We start from the raw sequence: 15970 nt of genomic DNA, 5'->3' as shown, positions 1-15970 counted from the left end.
TCGACTCAATACACTTATTGTTTTTTGGTGATGACTATTACATTGAGGCTGAGGGATAGGATCCCCAGGGCGAGGTCACCGGTGGTGCAGGACCTTGACCGACGTGCTTTCAGTTGTTCCGCAAACTCTGATGTTGTTTTTTTTATGAGTTGAAATAATTTCATACACTGTCAGTCATTTGCAGGATGTGTTTTCCCTGCTTTAGAATTTTTGGCATGTAAACTTAACAGTTTATTATTCCGCAACTGCGTGGGATTAACTCCCCTTTTTAGATTCTATGATTATCATGTTTGGATTTTTAACTTGTGTTTATTTTATTTTTGATTTGTATTGCTGACTGTGTCAGTTGGGATTACAATATTTTTAAGGATAGTCGTGGCAAATTTTTTTGTTAATTCCGCAAATACTTTATTTATTATTTATTTTTAGGGAGGGTTAGGGTCGTTTCAGCTGGTATCAGAGCACGGTCTTGGTTTGAGCTGTGCCTACTACCGGTTGCCGAAACTCAAGGGATCTCGCCTCAAAGTCTATAAGATTTATTTTTTATTTATTGTTATTTGTTCAGATTAGTAGCAGTAGATTCCTGAATTAATTGAGCATGTTTAAGTTTAAACAAAAATCTTTTCTTAAGGCATGAAATTTGAATTTTTGGAATTTGAACTTGCTCACAGATGACACCTCGACGTGATCCCCATGCACCTCCACCGCCACCTCCTCTGCCCCCTCCACCAGTTGATGTTGGGGCTAAGGTGCTAGCTGGCCTGGCTTGTATCTTAGAGCAGCATGCCGAGGCCCCGAGGGCTAGACCTAATGCGATTTATGAATAGTTCAGGAAGATGGATCCTAAGGACTTTTTTGGCACTACGGATCCGATGGCAGCGGAGGGCTGGATTCGCTCGCTTGAGGCGATTTTCCGCTATATGGAGTTGGGAGATGGAGACCAAGTTTGCTGTATGACGTTCCTACTCAAGGATGATGCCGCCTTGTGGTTTGAGGGTGTGGAGAAGACTGTTGATGTTACCACCCTGAATTGGGAAGCATTAAAGACTCTCTTCTGTGAGAAGTACTATACAGCTGAGGTGAGGGCACAGTTGAAGAAAGAGTTCATGAGTCTCCGGCAGGGAGATCTGTCTGTATCCGAGTTTGTGCGAAAAATTCGAGAGGGGCTGCCACTTTGTGCCAATGATAGGGAATGATGAGGCAGAGAAGTTGCAGCATTTTGTTGCTTGTCTGAGGCCTAGTATTCGTAGGGATGTGATGATGGCTGAGCCCGTGGACTATACAGCCGCTATCAGAAAGGCATTACGGTACGAGCAGTCCTTGAAGGACATTGGTGCTGAGGTTCATAGCAAGAGGACCTTCACTCATCAGGTTCACCAGCAACAGCAGGGCAAGAGGCCATTTAATGGGGCACAGAGAGAACAGGGACCATTCAGATGTCAGGGGAATCTGGCCCATAGGCCCTAGAGGCATCATGCTCAGAGACCTCAGGGGCACCAAGCCTAGAGACCCGCTCCTCCCAAGACTGGGGAGAAGCCTTTTTGCCCGGATTGCAAGCATGCCCATAATGGGCAGTGTCTGGCAGGTGCCGGAGTTTGTTATCGGTGCAAGAAGCTAGGACACGTGGTTTCAGATTGTCCTTTGCGCAAGACGCCAACTCAGGGGAGAGTTTTTGTGATGCAGGCCGAGGAGGCTGATCCTGATACCACGCTCATCACAGGTAATATTTAGAGCTTTTGATTAAGGGTGATTTAATTGATTCATAGATGCAATTTTTTATTTTTGAGCTTCTCTTATTGGGAATGTGAACTTATTAGGTTGCATGCTTCATGTTAGTTATCTGTTTGGCATGAATAATTTTGGTTTTTGGGAATTCGATGACTTAAAATGAACCTAGGTAGAACTAGTCTTGTTAGTGTTCAATATTTTCGTGGTTGTAATCACCTTTAATGCAGGTCAAATTTTAGTAGCCGGTGTGGCCACTATAGCCTTGTTAGACTCGGGGGCTACACACTCTTTTATTTCGGAGGCTTTTACCTGCAAGCGGGGTATTGAGTGTGAAGAGTTGTTTGGTGGATTCACAGTGACCATCCCATCAGGGGAAGATCTTTCCACAAGGAGTATAGTGAAGAATCTAGAACTCTTGTTGCAAGGGCAATCAGTGAGTGCAGATCAAATATTGTTGCCCATGCCTGAGTTCGACATGATTCTAGGGATGGACTGGATGACGAAGAATGCGGTGGTGATTGAATTCCAGCAGAGATCAGTGATGGTCAGACCGGATGGAGAAGAACCGTTTTTGTTTGAGACTACTAGGAGTTCGAGGAGGACTCAGATTATATCTTTCATGCAAGCTAAGCAGTTGGTGCATGATGGATGTGAGGCATTCTTAACAAATTTATCTTTTACAGAGTTGCCACCACGTCCAGATATTTCAGATGTGGACATTGTCAGAGATTTTGAGGATGTGTTTCCAGGCGATGTTGCAGGTATTCCGCCTGATAGAGAAGTCTAGTTCTCTATTGACTTGGTGCTGGATACTGTGCCAATTTATAAGGCACCTTATAGATTGGCTCCTATGGAAATGAAAGAACTGAAAGAGAAAATTCAAGAGTTGCTTGATAAGGGATTCATACACCCTAGTTTCTCTCCATGGGGCGCACCGGTCCTCTTTGTGAAAAAGAAGGACGGGAGTATAAGGTTGTGCATTGATTACCGAGGGCTGAATGGAGTGACGGTAAAGAACAAGTACCCGCTTCCTAGAATTGATGATCTCTTTGATCAGTTGCGAGGAGCCTCTGTATTTTCGAAGATTGATCTTCATTCCGGTTATCACCAGTTGAAGGTGAAGGAGTCAGATGTGTTCAAGACATCATTTAGGACTCGTTATGGCCACTACGAGTTCCTTGTGATGCCATTCGGAATGACGAACGCGCCCGCGGTCTTCATGGATCTTATTAACCGTATGTTTCAGTCGTACTTGGATCAGTTTGTCATTGTCTTTATTGATGATATCCTCATTTACTCGAAGGGTAGAGAAGAACATTCGCAGCATTTGAAGACAGTTATTGAGGTACTCCGAGAGAGAAAGTTGTTTGCCAAGTTTGAGAAATGTGAGTTTTGGTTGGACATAGTAGCATTCTTGGGCCATATTATTTCCAAGAGTGGAGTAGAAGTGGATCCTTCCAAGGTTCAAGCAGTGAAGGAGTGGTCTATACCTAGAAATGTATCGGAGATTCGCAGTTTTCTCGAATTGGCCGGTTACTATAGGAAATTTATCAAGGGTTTTTTGTCAATTGTCGTGCCCTTGATAGCCTTGACCAAGAAGAATGCTAAGTTTTTTTAGGGGCCGGAGTGTCAAAAGAGCTTTGATGTGTTGAAGGAAGCTCTTACGACAGCATCGGTATTAACTATGCCTTCAAGAGAGGGAGATTTTGTGGTTTACACTGATGCTTCCAAGTTGGGACTTGGGGCAGTGCTTATGCAGAAAGATAGGGTTATCTCTTATGCTTCTAGGCAGTTGAAGTAGCATGAGAAGAACTACCCTACTCATGATTTGGAGTTAGCAGCAGTGGTGTTCGCTCTCAAGATCTTGAGACACTATCTCTATGGAGAGAAGTGTAATATATTCACCGACCATAAAAGCCTCAAATACTTCTTCACCCAGAAGAAGTTGAATATAAGGCAACGTAGATGGCTAGAGTTGGTGAAAGACTATGACTACGACATTAGTTACCATCCGGGTAAGGTTAATGTCGTCGCAGATGCGTTGGGTAGAAAGACAATCGTGATTGACTTTTTGACGGTGTCTAGAACGTTGCAGGATGAGATTCAGAGATTCGGACTAGAGTTCTATGCCGATGGTAGAGCTCCTAGATTGTCAGCCTTGTCAGTGCAGACTACGTTATTTGACCATATCAGAGTTGCTCAAGAAGTTGATGAGCAGTTGAGTAAGTGGAGACAGAGAGCCGATGAGAGAGGCAGTGATTTGTATTCAGTTGTAGACGGGATCGTGAGGTTCAAAGGGAGACTTTGGGTGCCCGCAGGTGATTCTCTGCGAGTTACAATCATGGCAGAGGCGCATACATAACCGTACTCTATCCATCCAGGCAGTACAAAGATGTATCGAGACCTTCAGCAGTTGTATTGGTGGCCGGGCATGAAGCGCGATATCGGCCGATTTTTGTCAGAGTGTCTGACATGCCAGCAGGTCAAAGCAGAACATCAGAGACCTGCAAGATTGCTTAAGCCACTCCCTATTCCCGAGTGGAAATGGGAGAATATTACCATGGATTTCATTGTTGGCTTGCCGAGGATAGTGAGAGGTTCAAATGCTATTTGGGTTATTGTTGACCGTCTCACTAAGTCGGCACACTTTTTTCCAGTAAGGACGAATTTTTCTATGACTCAGTATGCGGAGTTGTATATCCGGGAAATAGTTAGACTACATGGTGTCCCTGTTTCCATAGTATCTGTTAGAGATCCCCCGTTTACTTTGACTTTTTGGAAGAGTCTTCATTCAGCTTTGGGGACGAAGCTTTTTTTTAGCACTGCCTTTTACCCACAGACGGATGGACAGTCCTAGAGGGTGATTCAGATTCTAGAGGACCTTCTGAGAGCCTGTGTTATTGACTTCCATGATATTTGGGAGTCAAGGTTACCGTTGGTGGAATTTGCTTATAACAACAGCTATCAGGACACGATTGGTATGGCGCCTTACGAGGCACTCTATGGGAGACCGTGTAGATCGCCGATATTATGGACCAATATTGGTGAGAGGTCAGAGTTGGGACCTGAGATTGTTCAGCAGACTGCCGAGGTTGTAGCCAAGATCCGTGATAGGATGAGGACTGCACAGAGCAGGTAGAAGAGTTACGCTGACCATAGGAGAGAGACTTAGAGTTCACGGTGGGAGATCATGTGTTCGTCCGAGTAGCACCTATGAAGAGTGTTATGAGATTTGGGGAGAAAGGAAATTTAGCACCAGGTTCATAGGACCCTTCGAGATATTGGACAGAGTAGGGGCATTGGCTTATAGGGTGGCCTTGCCTCTTAACCTTGATGGAGTTCATAACGTCTTCCATGTATCGATGCAGAGGAAGTACGTCTCGAATCCGTCCCATGTGCTTAGCATGGAACCTCTTCAGTTATCTCCTCACATGAGGTATGAGGAGAGGTCCATCAAGATTTTGGATCGACAAGAGAGGAGACTCCGTAACAAGTTAATTCCTATGATCAGAGTGAGATGGCATAACCATTCAGAGGAAGAGGCCACTTGGGAAGCAGAGACAGATATTAGGACTCGTTACCCAGAGCTTTTTGGTAAGTCTTAATTTCGAGGACGACATTCCATATTAGAGAGGGAGGAGTTGTGATGCCTAGAATTTCTTAATTTAATTTTCATGTCTGAATTAGTCTTTAATATTTATGATTTTAATTATTTTAATTTTCTGTGTTAATTGGCTAAATATTATATTTTTCCCGCGCATTAGAATTTATTATTTTTTTTAACTTTTGCGAAAAATAGAATTTTAATTCCCGGACTAGTAAAATCAAATTTAATATTTTAATTTAAGATTATTAAGCTTGCATTTTTAATTAGTTCGACTTAATTTGTAGTCTTAATTGTTATTTTGGTTAAGAACTTTTTAAGAGTGTGTTGCACTTTTTCATGAATTTCATATATTCACATTTTTTTTCTAGGGTTACCTATTCTAACACTTGGACTTAAATATTTAATCCAAACACACACACACCTATGCCTAAAACACACGCACACACTCTCACACACTCAAGGGATATTGACTCAAGTTCTCCCCTGCTCCATGGAGTCCATCGGCTTCTTCCCTCTTCTTCATTAAGCTCCATTTTTTTTGTTATTTCTTCTCCATTTCATCGTTCCATAGCAAGCTAGTAGTGATTCTTGAGCTCGATTTCAGCTTCCTCTAGCTCGAGCTGTTCATTTTCTGCGACTTTGATTGTTTCGGCTCCGGGCACTTTTCATTCGATTTTCTTTTGATAGGCAAGGATATGGTTTCTTTCATCCCATGTAAAATATTTTATTTTGTGTGGTACCTCTTCATTGAGATTTTTGAAATATGCATAGGAAAATGCCCTGTTCGAGCTTTGCATTTTATTTCTTTTCTGGAAAAATTTGTTGTGCGGATTCGCACATAATTATTGATGAGTATTGATGCTATGAATTTGGTTTGTTGTAGATTGTAATGAGTACATGTGTTGGTTCGAAAATCTCCAGAAATCCTCTCATGTTTTAGTTCGAAATTATTTTTGAAATATTAGGTGCATTGCGTTCGAAATTTTTGCAGAAATGTCTTGCTAGGCTGGAATCGGTTCTTTTGCTGCGATGGTGGTTAGATTGATGAATTGAATTTGATTGTTGTTGTCATGGATGCCTTGTTGCATTCCAGATTTTCAGAAAAATAAGCCTAGCATTTGGTTCAAATTCATTTCAGATTTTTTTTGTGACTTGTGGTTCGAATTATTGTTGTTATCCGTGTGTAATTTGTTGGGATGCTTGGATGGTGATTTAGAGCTACCATGGATGATATGTTGTTCACATGATAGCAACTAGGATGACTTGAAGATGACTTGTGAGAAGAGTTGAAGGGCATTCGAATTTTTATGGGTTTTGGGGCTCGGTTTTGTTGTTTTGTTGAGCTGGGTTTGAGCTGGTTTATGGGAGTTTCTAAGGGGTTAAGATGAGCTTAAATGTTGGTCTAGAACCTAGACTAGTGACTTGGAAGATTGGAAGATTTATACCTAAGTTTTGGTTGAGTTTGAGATTTAAGCTTGAGCAGAAATTTCATGGATGTTGGGGCTGTCCGGAATCTGGTTTTGAAATAGAGGTTAAACTCGGGTTTTGTTCAAGGACTCGGGTCTAGACTTATTCTATGATGTTGGGAATATTTCGGTTCAAGCCTGAATTAATTCGATTAAGTTTTGGTCGAGTTTTAGATTTTTAATTCATAAGGTGCAGAAATAATTTTTAAGCTCAAGGGCTGCTGCCCGGAATTCATTTTTTTTGTAAAATGATTGCTTAGGAAATAAATCCCGAGGATGATTTCTCTACGTAGTTCTAAGTGTCATGTAGTTGTGATTTCAAGCGGAATCCTTTTTGAATAAGAATCGAGTAAGTTATAAATTTTACGGGAAAACTGCTCCCATTTTTGTCTTAAGTGCAAATTTATGGATTTAGTGTTCCCATCCTTTGGATGTTTCCTAAATCACTATCCCGATCATTCTTGTGTGAGTCATATGCATGATTATCGATCAACATTTACATGTACATCATATTTACATTTGAATGCTAAGTCTCATATTTATGAATGAAAGAAAGTATTTTACGAACGAAGTGAGATGATTGTGACTTCAGTAACATTCATGTGTTTGGACGGGTTGGGAGACGTCTTAGCTTCCCTTACCAAAATTCATGTGTATGGACGAGCTAGGAGAAATCTTGGCTTCCCATACCAACCATAGGGCAAGATGGGTTGGGTGTTATCCTGAATTCCATGCGGCATAGTACACTGCAGCCATGATCATGATCGAAACCCATAGAGTCACAGTTTATGGATCTAAATTCACAGTTTCAGTTCAAGTCATTTAAATACATGTTCAGTTCAGTATATTCAGTTTCATTGTCAATGTTTGACTTAGCCATGCATATGTTACATTCATATTCATGTCATTTATTCAGAAAACATCTTTTTAAGTTTAAGGGCACAAAGTATTTTATTATAAGTTATTTTTAATCTGTCTGTGCTTGTATTTACGTAGTACTCATTATCCCCCCCCCCCCCCCCCATATGCTGAGTCCTTTAGACTCACTACACTTATTGTTTTCAGGTGATGACTATTACATTGAGGCTAAGGGGCAAAATCCCCAAGGCGAGGTCACCGGTGGTGCAGGCCCTTGACCGACGTGCTTTCAGTTATTCCGCAAACTCTGATGTTGTTTTTTCTATGAGTTGAAATAATTTCATACACTGTCAGTCATTTGAAGGATGTGTTTTCCCTGCTTTAGAATTTTTGGCATGTAAACTTAACAGTTTATTGTTCCGCAACTGTGTGGGATTAACTCTCCTTTTTAGATTCTATCATTATCATGTTTGGATTTTTAACTTGTGTTTGTTTTATTTTTGATTTGTATTGCTGACTGTGTCAGCTGGGCTTAAAATATTTTTAAAGCGAGTCATGGCAAAATTTTTGTTAATTCCGCAAATACTTTATTTATTATTTATTTTTAGAGAGGGTTAGGGTCGTTTCAACTTGAGCCTCATTTTTTTGTACAGCTTATTTCCTATGAAATTATCTGCCATTCGAATTTCCTCTGGTTCTATTTCAGCTGGGGAAGCTAGTCTTACCTTTCTTTATTTGCTGGCTTTTAGGCTGAATCGCTCTGTGATGCTGGGGTCACTATCTCTTGCTTCATAGCTATATTGCTATGGAATCTGTAGTAGAGGTGATGATCATAGTTTTCTCAATTACAGAAGCGTGAATAAAATTCAACTCTTCCTCGTACAACCAGTTCGTGGTTCCTTTATTCTATCACTGGCTTTAAATAAACACATTCAAGTTGTTATTCTTATGCTCTGCAAATTCTGCTTTTCAATCTTCTCTATTACATACAGAAAGAAACAATTCTGTTTACTTACCTGTAAAACCATTTCAGTACCTCTGCTCTTCAGTTATCTCTTCTTCACAATCCATCAACATCTTGCTAAGGCATGGAGTTGATATATAATCAGGCTGATTCTCTGTTCATCTGAATATTATTCACTTGAACAATGGATCCAGCTCTGTAACTCAACCCCTTTCTAGCCATAGCATATTCTTTATCTTTTTGAGTTGGTGATTACTAACTCTGGAGTTGTTCAACCAACATACTCCTCAGTCCAAGCATCATATCTATTAGCTCAAAAACTTACCTCGACATTGTTCTGTTCTGTCTGAGGTTCTCATGCTGTCTGCAAAATCTATCGTATTCGATAACAGAAGCAATATATAATGCAGAGATTATAAAATACAATTCAGTATAACAACATATAATCTCATGCTTCTTAATCTAACCCATGCTTGCAAATTCTCATGCTTTTTCCCATATTACATGCTTACAACGATTTCACTTATTCTAATGAATTCAATAAATCATGCATACATATTAGCATATAAGCATGTAATTCTCATATCAGTAAAGCAAGCAGTGGTCAATCAACAATCAAGTTCGCATAAGTAAAGCATAATCATGCAATACCATAAATGCATGCGACTCAATCTACCCCGCTCAACTTCTTTCTTAGTCCAAGACTTTACGCTCTGATACCACCTATTGTGGGGACCTCAGGTGCTAATCTCATCTTAAGGGGCAATTAATGAATAATCATCATTAAACGAAAATAATCCAAGACATTTGGCGATGCAAGAACATACATTTGGCGACGCAAAATCACGTCGCAGAAAGAACCAAATATTTTTTTTATAGGGGGTCATGTGCGGGCGCGCCGGGCGCGCATGCCCTGTGGCCATTGAGCACCAAGGCTGCGCGGACGCGCATGCCCTGCGGAGATGCTGTCCAAAAACATCATTCTTGTTGTTCTAAACATATCTGATCAGTTTACAGCATTCTAAACATCTTAAATCAAGTCTATAAAGATCTAAGTACAAGATTTAAGGTAAAACATGAAGTTTAGAACATAAGAATCTCATACATGTTTCTAAGGTGCAATAAAATAAACTCCATTCTATGTTTTCAAAGCTCAAACGAAACCAACATCTTCTAACATGCATTTGACAGCAATCTATTCATTGCCCGAAGTCACCACATGCTAATCTTTCTCAATCTCAAGCAATCCAAGCAATATCTGACTCGCTCATGCCCAAACCTGATGCAATGCACACATACAAACAAAGCAACATCCGGATAACTCTGGTGATAATACATCTCAGTATGAACGACATGCATTTACATCATATAAGAATAATAAATCTGTATGCTCTAATAATCTTAAATCTCAAACATGTAAGAACATATCAATCATAAAAGCATAATCGAATCTTCATTCGTCGAACATAACTATTCATTTACAACAATATCAAATCAATCATATAAAGACATTCATATCTTGAATGACATATAATCATATGCTAGAATTTATAAACGCATATTCTAAACCATAGAAATCTCTAGGTTAATGCATAAATGCAATGCATGTTTCAAAGAATAGACTATCAAATCTGATACCAATAAAGCTTAGTTCTTGGGATCTTGTGGAAATAAAATCTTTAACCGACCACCAACTTACCCAATTGAGGTGGCGTTAACATCTAACTTTGGAAGTAAATCTACATTCCGTGCCACTAAACCATAGCCCTCCCAAACGTCATCTGCACTCTAGGCCATTCAGCCCTCTGTGCTTATCAAGGTAGGGTTCAAGATGAATGCAACATAATCTGTATGCATTAAATACTGTAAAACATCTTGAACACTCAAATCACTTAATCAAGACAAGCAATAACAAACAGCAAATCATATGAAAGCATATAAACAATTAAGTATGTGATTTTATGAAATCTCGAAAACCACAACGTTCTTGACTTGTTCTACCTGGCGAGGATAATGTCGATTCATACCTTTTGATCATAGCTTTGACATATTCAAACTTGCTAGAATCAAATCTGATGATGTATCTAACTTCTATTCATTTCACGCTTGCTCATCGACACTGATAGTTGATCGAATTCTTGATTCAACTTTGATTATTCAAACGGCTCGAACTCGTCGATTTTACTTTGATAAATTCAATGTCAAACTGAAATGAAGTGTACAATATGCTTAATATCATTTTCAAATCTGCTATTCATTGCTAAGTTCAATCTATAGCTGGAATCGGATTAAATTGTAAATCGACGGCGTAACAGTTCGAAAACGGCAATTTCAAAAGCATAAACATCACCAATACTATGATTTCAACATAATAACATATTCAATTATTCAGCGGAATTTCTACATATGCTGCCACTAAATTTCAGAATTGCAATTAATCATCCAAAATTCATAAACAGGCTCAAACGATGATACTTTCTCAATCCGTAGAAATTCTTAAAAATTACGTCAAAACGTAGCACTCGGAGCTGTGATCGCAAATATACGATCAATCAAAAATTCTACCGGGCGGATCAAAAGATATTGAAGCGTGAAAGGTTAAAAATTGATTTGGAACCCTTTATTTCCTTTTTGCTCGACTTCTTCTGCTGAATATGCGCTGATCACATGTGGGAATGTGTATATATCAATTTAAAATTCCACTTGCAAGTGCTATTTGCACTTTGGCCCCTAAGATTTTTTAAACTTGCAAATCAGTCCCCGGACAAGCAATTTAATTCAATTTTAACCCTAAATAATTTAATAATAGTAGAATTTAATTCTAAACTCTAAATATTCTCAAATTAAATATTCTCAGATTAAAATCAAATCGTTTCAAACCTTATCACATTTTAGTCCCTGAACTTCTCAATATTTGCAAATCGATCCTTCTTCAAATCTTTGCTTCTAATTAAATCCTTGTCATATTTAAACTCATAACCCAGAAATATTTCATCCAAATATTTTTATCTTTTAATTTATTAATTCCGGATATTAAAATCTTAAAATTTCGAAAATCCTCAAATTAAATATTTTCGTCCAGAAATTTAAATCTCTAATTCTGACATTTCTCAAGAAGTTTATAGGCGAGTTTTAGGTGTTGGCAATGAGCCTAAGTGTTGGTATTATTCCTAGGTTAATGGCTTGGAACTCGCAAGTCGTATAGCTAAGGTTTTGGTTGAGGGTAAAAACTAAGGATTGAGCAGAATTTTTGTCAAACGTTGGGCTGTCTGGAAATGAATGGTTGAAACATGGTAAGGATCATGACTTGGTTAAGGTCTTGGGTCTGGAATTAGTCTAGGATGTAAGGAATATGTCAGTTCAAGCAGAAATGAATCCAGTTAAGTTTAGGTGGAGTTTTAGGCTATTGATTTGGATAGGTGCAGAATTTTGGAGTTTAATGAAGTTGCTGTCCGGATATAAATTTTCATAAAATGATTATTTAAGAATAATACCTCGAGGATGAAATTTTTGAAAGAGTGGGTGCCCAGTGAGCCAACTTGTGGCTATGGGCTTTGATGACTCTTTGTAAAAAACAATCTTTTGTTTAATGTAATTTACACTTTTATTAATGGCAATGACTTTATATTACTTCATATTGTTATATTGTGATATACTATTGTTGTTTTGATAAAGACCTTGAATATACCATAGTGTATGTAAGATGTGGTAGAACATGGAGATGTCTATCATGAAATACATCTTATAGTCACTGTATATTCTAAACTGTTCCTAGTCGATTGAGCCGTCCGATAATAAGGATAAGGATCGCTCGAGTTTGAGACTAGCATTTGCGATGCGGAGTACCACGTTTCATTGGTAGGGAACATGGAGATGTTCGAAGCATGCAAATGGATATTCATAGGATGAATAATCGAACTACCCTATCCGGACTTTCCAAGTGGTTATCACTTATCGAGTGGATAAAGTCCGCGGTTTTGGTTGTACACCATTAGTCCTTACGACTTGAAACATCATGGAGACTCTATATGCTAGTACTGTGCTTTGACTCGTTTACCGACTCTATGGGGGTCATCAGGTGTCGAGATTGGGTACAGTTACAACACATATAGGAGTCGATGCATTGTTGTCAAGGATTCACCACATACTTGCGAGTGTGGATATCCTATGCGATCTGAGGAGATATTAGTGTGACGAATCTCTGGCCAGAGTACTTGATGTGATTTAAGAAATGGTTTCTTAGTAGCACATGCGATGTCACTAATTTGATCTTCAAAATGTATTGCATAGTTATCGAATCTTGAGCGACTCTCGATATACCAATGGTTGTTGATTCGATCGGGATATATGGATGAAGGGACCGTACTGTACGCTAACCAAAATCTACTGGTTCTTGTAGGCACTATCAGTGATACCTAGGGAATCATGGGGCGATGTTGCTAGGCGCTTTACCATGATTCGTTGGGCAAGTCGGAAAGTGTTGTTCCGAGTCACAAGGAGTTGTGAGCCCACGGCTAGCTGTATCCCTGAACCATTGAGGGTCACACAGTGTAATGGAGTTTTAATCCCCGTTGAGATAGTTAAATTTAAAGAGTTAAATTTAATGAATAAAGAAGTTGGACTTCTTAAATAAGAGTAAGGGAGTAGGATTTCCTAAAATGACATAGGGATGGACATTTTTGGAAACCACTGAATTCGGATTCAGGAAAATTTATCTTGACTTTAAAATGTGCAGAAATGGTTTCTGTGCACATTGGTAAAATCGGTTTATCAATCGGAGTCACGATGAATTTTATATTAATTTCTGAACGTGCGGGCTTTGCTTGTCGGGCCCTAACTTATGACTAATGGGCCCTAAGGTGTTAGTGGCCTGCATTATAAATAAGTTATTACAGTACAGAAATTAAAACACAACAGCTCATTATTCTGAGAGAAAAAAATCGAACCCTAGCTCTCTCAAAGAATTTTCGGCCGTCCCCCTCCTGCTCTGCCCGAGAAAATTTCGGTCTGTGATTTTGAATCGCAGTCGGGAATAACGAATCAGATTCGTTTAATCTCTTCGCAGAAAACTTCTGATAGATTTTCTAGTGCAATCTATCAGAGGGATTAAAACCTCATTCGTGGACCTGATTGAAGGAGTTCATCAGTTCCTGGGAGATACAAGAAGCGCAGAGAAATCTGTGTGGTGTCCAATAATCTCGCTTCGAGATTGAAGGTAAAATTTAATTAATTTTTATTTGAATTTTACACACACTATATAATTTAATCGTTGAACGGTTGATACCCACACTATGGAATTGTTCCATAATAAAATTTTAAACTTCCGCTGCACCGGGTATCAATCGTGATTGATCTGGGAACACGCGTTTTTCCAACAATTTTTTATTTAGTTCTAAGTGCCATGGAGTCGTGGTTTCAAGCGGAATTCTTTTGGAATAAGAATCGAGTAAGTTACAAGTTTTACGGGCGAACCGCTCGAATTGTCCTAAGCACAAGTTATGGTTTAGATTTCCATCCTTTGGTTTGCTCCCTAAATCAACATCCCGGTCATCCATATTTGAGTCTCTTTCATGATTATTGAGTAAATATTTACGAGTACATCTTATCTACATATGCATGCTAAGTCCCATATTCAAGAATGAAAGGAAAATTACTTTTTACGAACGAAGTGAGATGATTGTGACTATAGAAATTTACGTGTATGTGTGGGATTGGGAGACATTCTGGCCTACCTTACCACATGACGTGTATTTGTGGGGCTGAGAGATGTTTTGGCCTACCTTACCAAATATCTACGTGTATGTGTGGGGTTGAGAGAAATCTTGGCCTCCCTTACCAAGTATGGGCAAGATGGGTTGAGAAATACCTGACCTCCTTGCGGCACAGTGCACTGCAGCCATGATCATGATCGAAATCACAGAGTCACAATTCAAGGATCTAAGTTCAAATGTTTATGACTATGTTTCAGTACAGTTTATTCAGTTACGGTGATTATATTAGACTTAGCCATGCATATGTTTCATTTATGTTCACTTCTTTCCTTTAGAGATCATTTATTCAAATTAAGGGAACAAAGTATTTTATTATCAAGCTATTTTTAATCTGCGTGTGTATGTATTTATGTAGTACTCGTTATTTATCCCATATTTTTGTTGGGGCCCTAGGCTCACTACATCTACTTGGTGCAGGTATAAGTTATCATTGAGTTCGAGGGGCAAGATTATCGAGTGGACTACGATGCGGGCACGACACATCCCTCCGACCTATGATAGTCTTCCGCAGAAGTTTATTTTAAACACTTTATAGCTATTTATTTGGTTGTTTGGACAAATGCAAACTCAAGGATTTTGTAATGCCCCGATTTTATATTAATTGAGTTTAATCGAGATAATCAGGGTTTTCAGTAATTGAGAATTGTTTTGATATTTAGCAGGGGTTACTTTGCAACCTTGGAGGAATAAAGGACTGAAATGCAAAAGATGGGATTTTATATTATTTTCTTGCAAGTAGCCTTACCTCCCCATCCCTCCATCACATCACTCAATTCATCTCCCATCTCCTCTCTCCCACGTATTGAAGCAAGCCATGGAAGACGCCTTTTTGAGCTTTCTTTCCGCCCGATTCGCTCGATCCGACGGTTAGATTTTCATTCCAAGTTGAGATTCATGATCACCGCAACGAGGGCTTCATTTAGACGTGAGTTTTGCTACGATCTCTTGAACTTCGATTTTGTTGAGTTGTCAGAATTTAATAATATTGGAGTATGTCATTCTTGAGATAGTATAGATCGTGTATTCGAAGTCAGTTTGGAAAAAGAACGAAGTTTGGATTTTATATGATTTTTGAGGCATATGTTCGAAAAAGGTGATTTTGATTGAGGTTGGATTTGAGTTGTTTTGATGGATGATGGTGATGATTGAGTTATTGTGATTGTTATTTGATGGTTTGTATTTCCGGATAGTCAGATTTTAGCCGTTATGCCGTCGAAATCGAGTTTGAGTTATCGGTTTTGGTTCGGTTTGATTTTGAAAGAGTGGGTGCCCAGTGAGCCAACTTGTGGCTATGGGCTTTGATGACTCTTTGTACAAACGATCTTTTGTTTAATGTAATTTACACTTTTATTAATGGCAATGAATTTATCTTTCTTCATATTGTTATATTGTGATATACTATTGTTGTTTTGATAAAGACCTTGAATATACTATAGTGTATGTAAGATGTGGTAGAACATGGGGATGTCTATCATGAAATACATCTTATAGTCACTGTATATTCTAAACTGTTCCTAGTCGATTGAGCCGTCCGATAATAAGGATAAGGATCGCTCGAGTTTGAGACTAGCTTTGC

At 39.0% G+C, this 15970-nt stretch overlaps 1 protein-coding gene across 1 annotated transcript; it reads left to right on the top strand.

Moving 5' to 3' along the window:
• Window positions 1-1260: 1260 nt before the first annotated feature.
• Window positions 1261-2515, top strand: LOC140874534 (uncharacterized). Its single transcript, XM_073277832.1, has 3 exons — window positions 1261-1371; window positions 1576-1720; window positions 1956-2515. The coding sequence occupies exons 1-3, from the start codon at window positions 1261-1263 to the stop codon at window positions 2513-2515; spliced, it is 816 nt and encodes a 271-aa protein (XP_073133933.1).
• Window positions 2516-15970: the final 13455 nt, after the last annotated feature.

The sequence above is a fragment of the Henckelia pumila genome, chromosome 1 (genome assembly GCF_033568475.1).
Source record: "Henckelia pumila isolate YLH828 chromosome 1, ASM3356847v2, whole genome shotgun sequence".
Lineage (NCBI taxonomy): Eukaryota > Viridiplantae > Streptophyta > Magnoliopsida > Lamiales > Gesneriaceae > Henckelia > Henckelia pumila.
The sequence above is the reverse complement of the archived record's forward strand: the minus strand, read 5'-3'. Positions and strand labels throughout refer to the sequence as shown.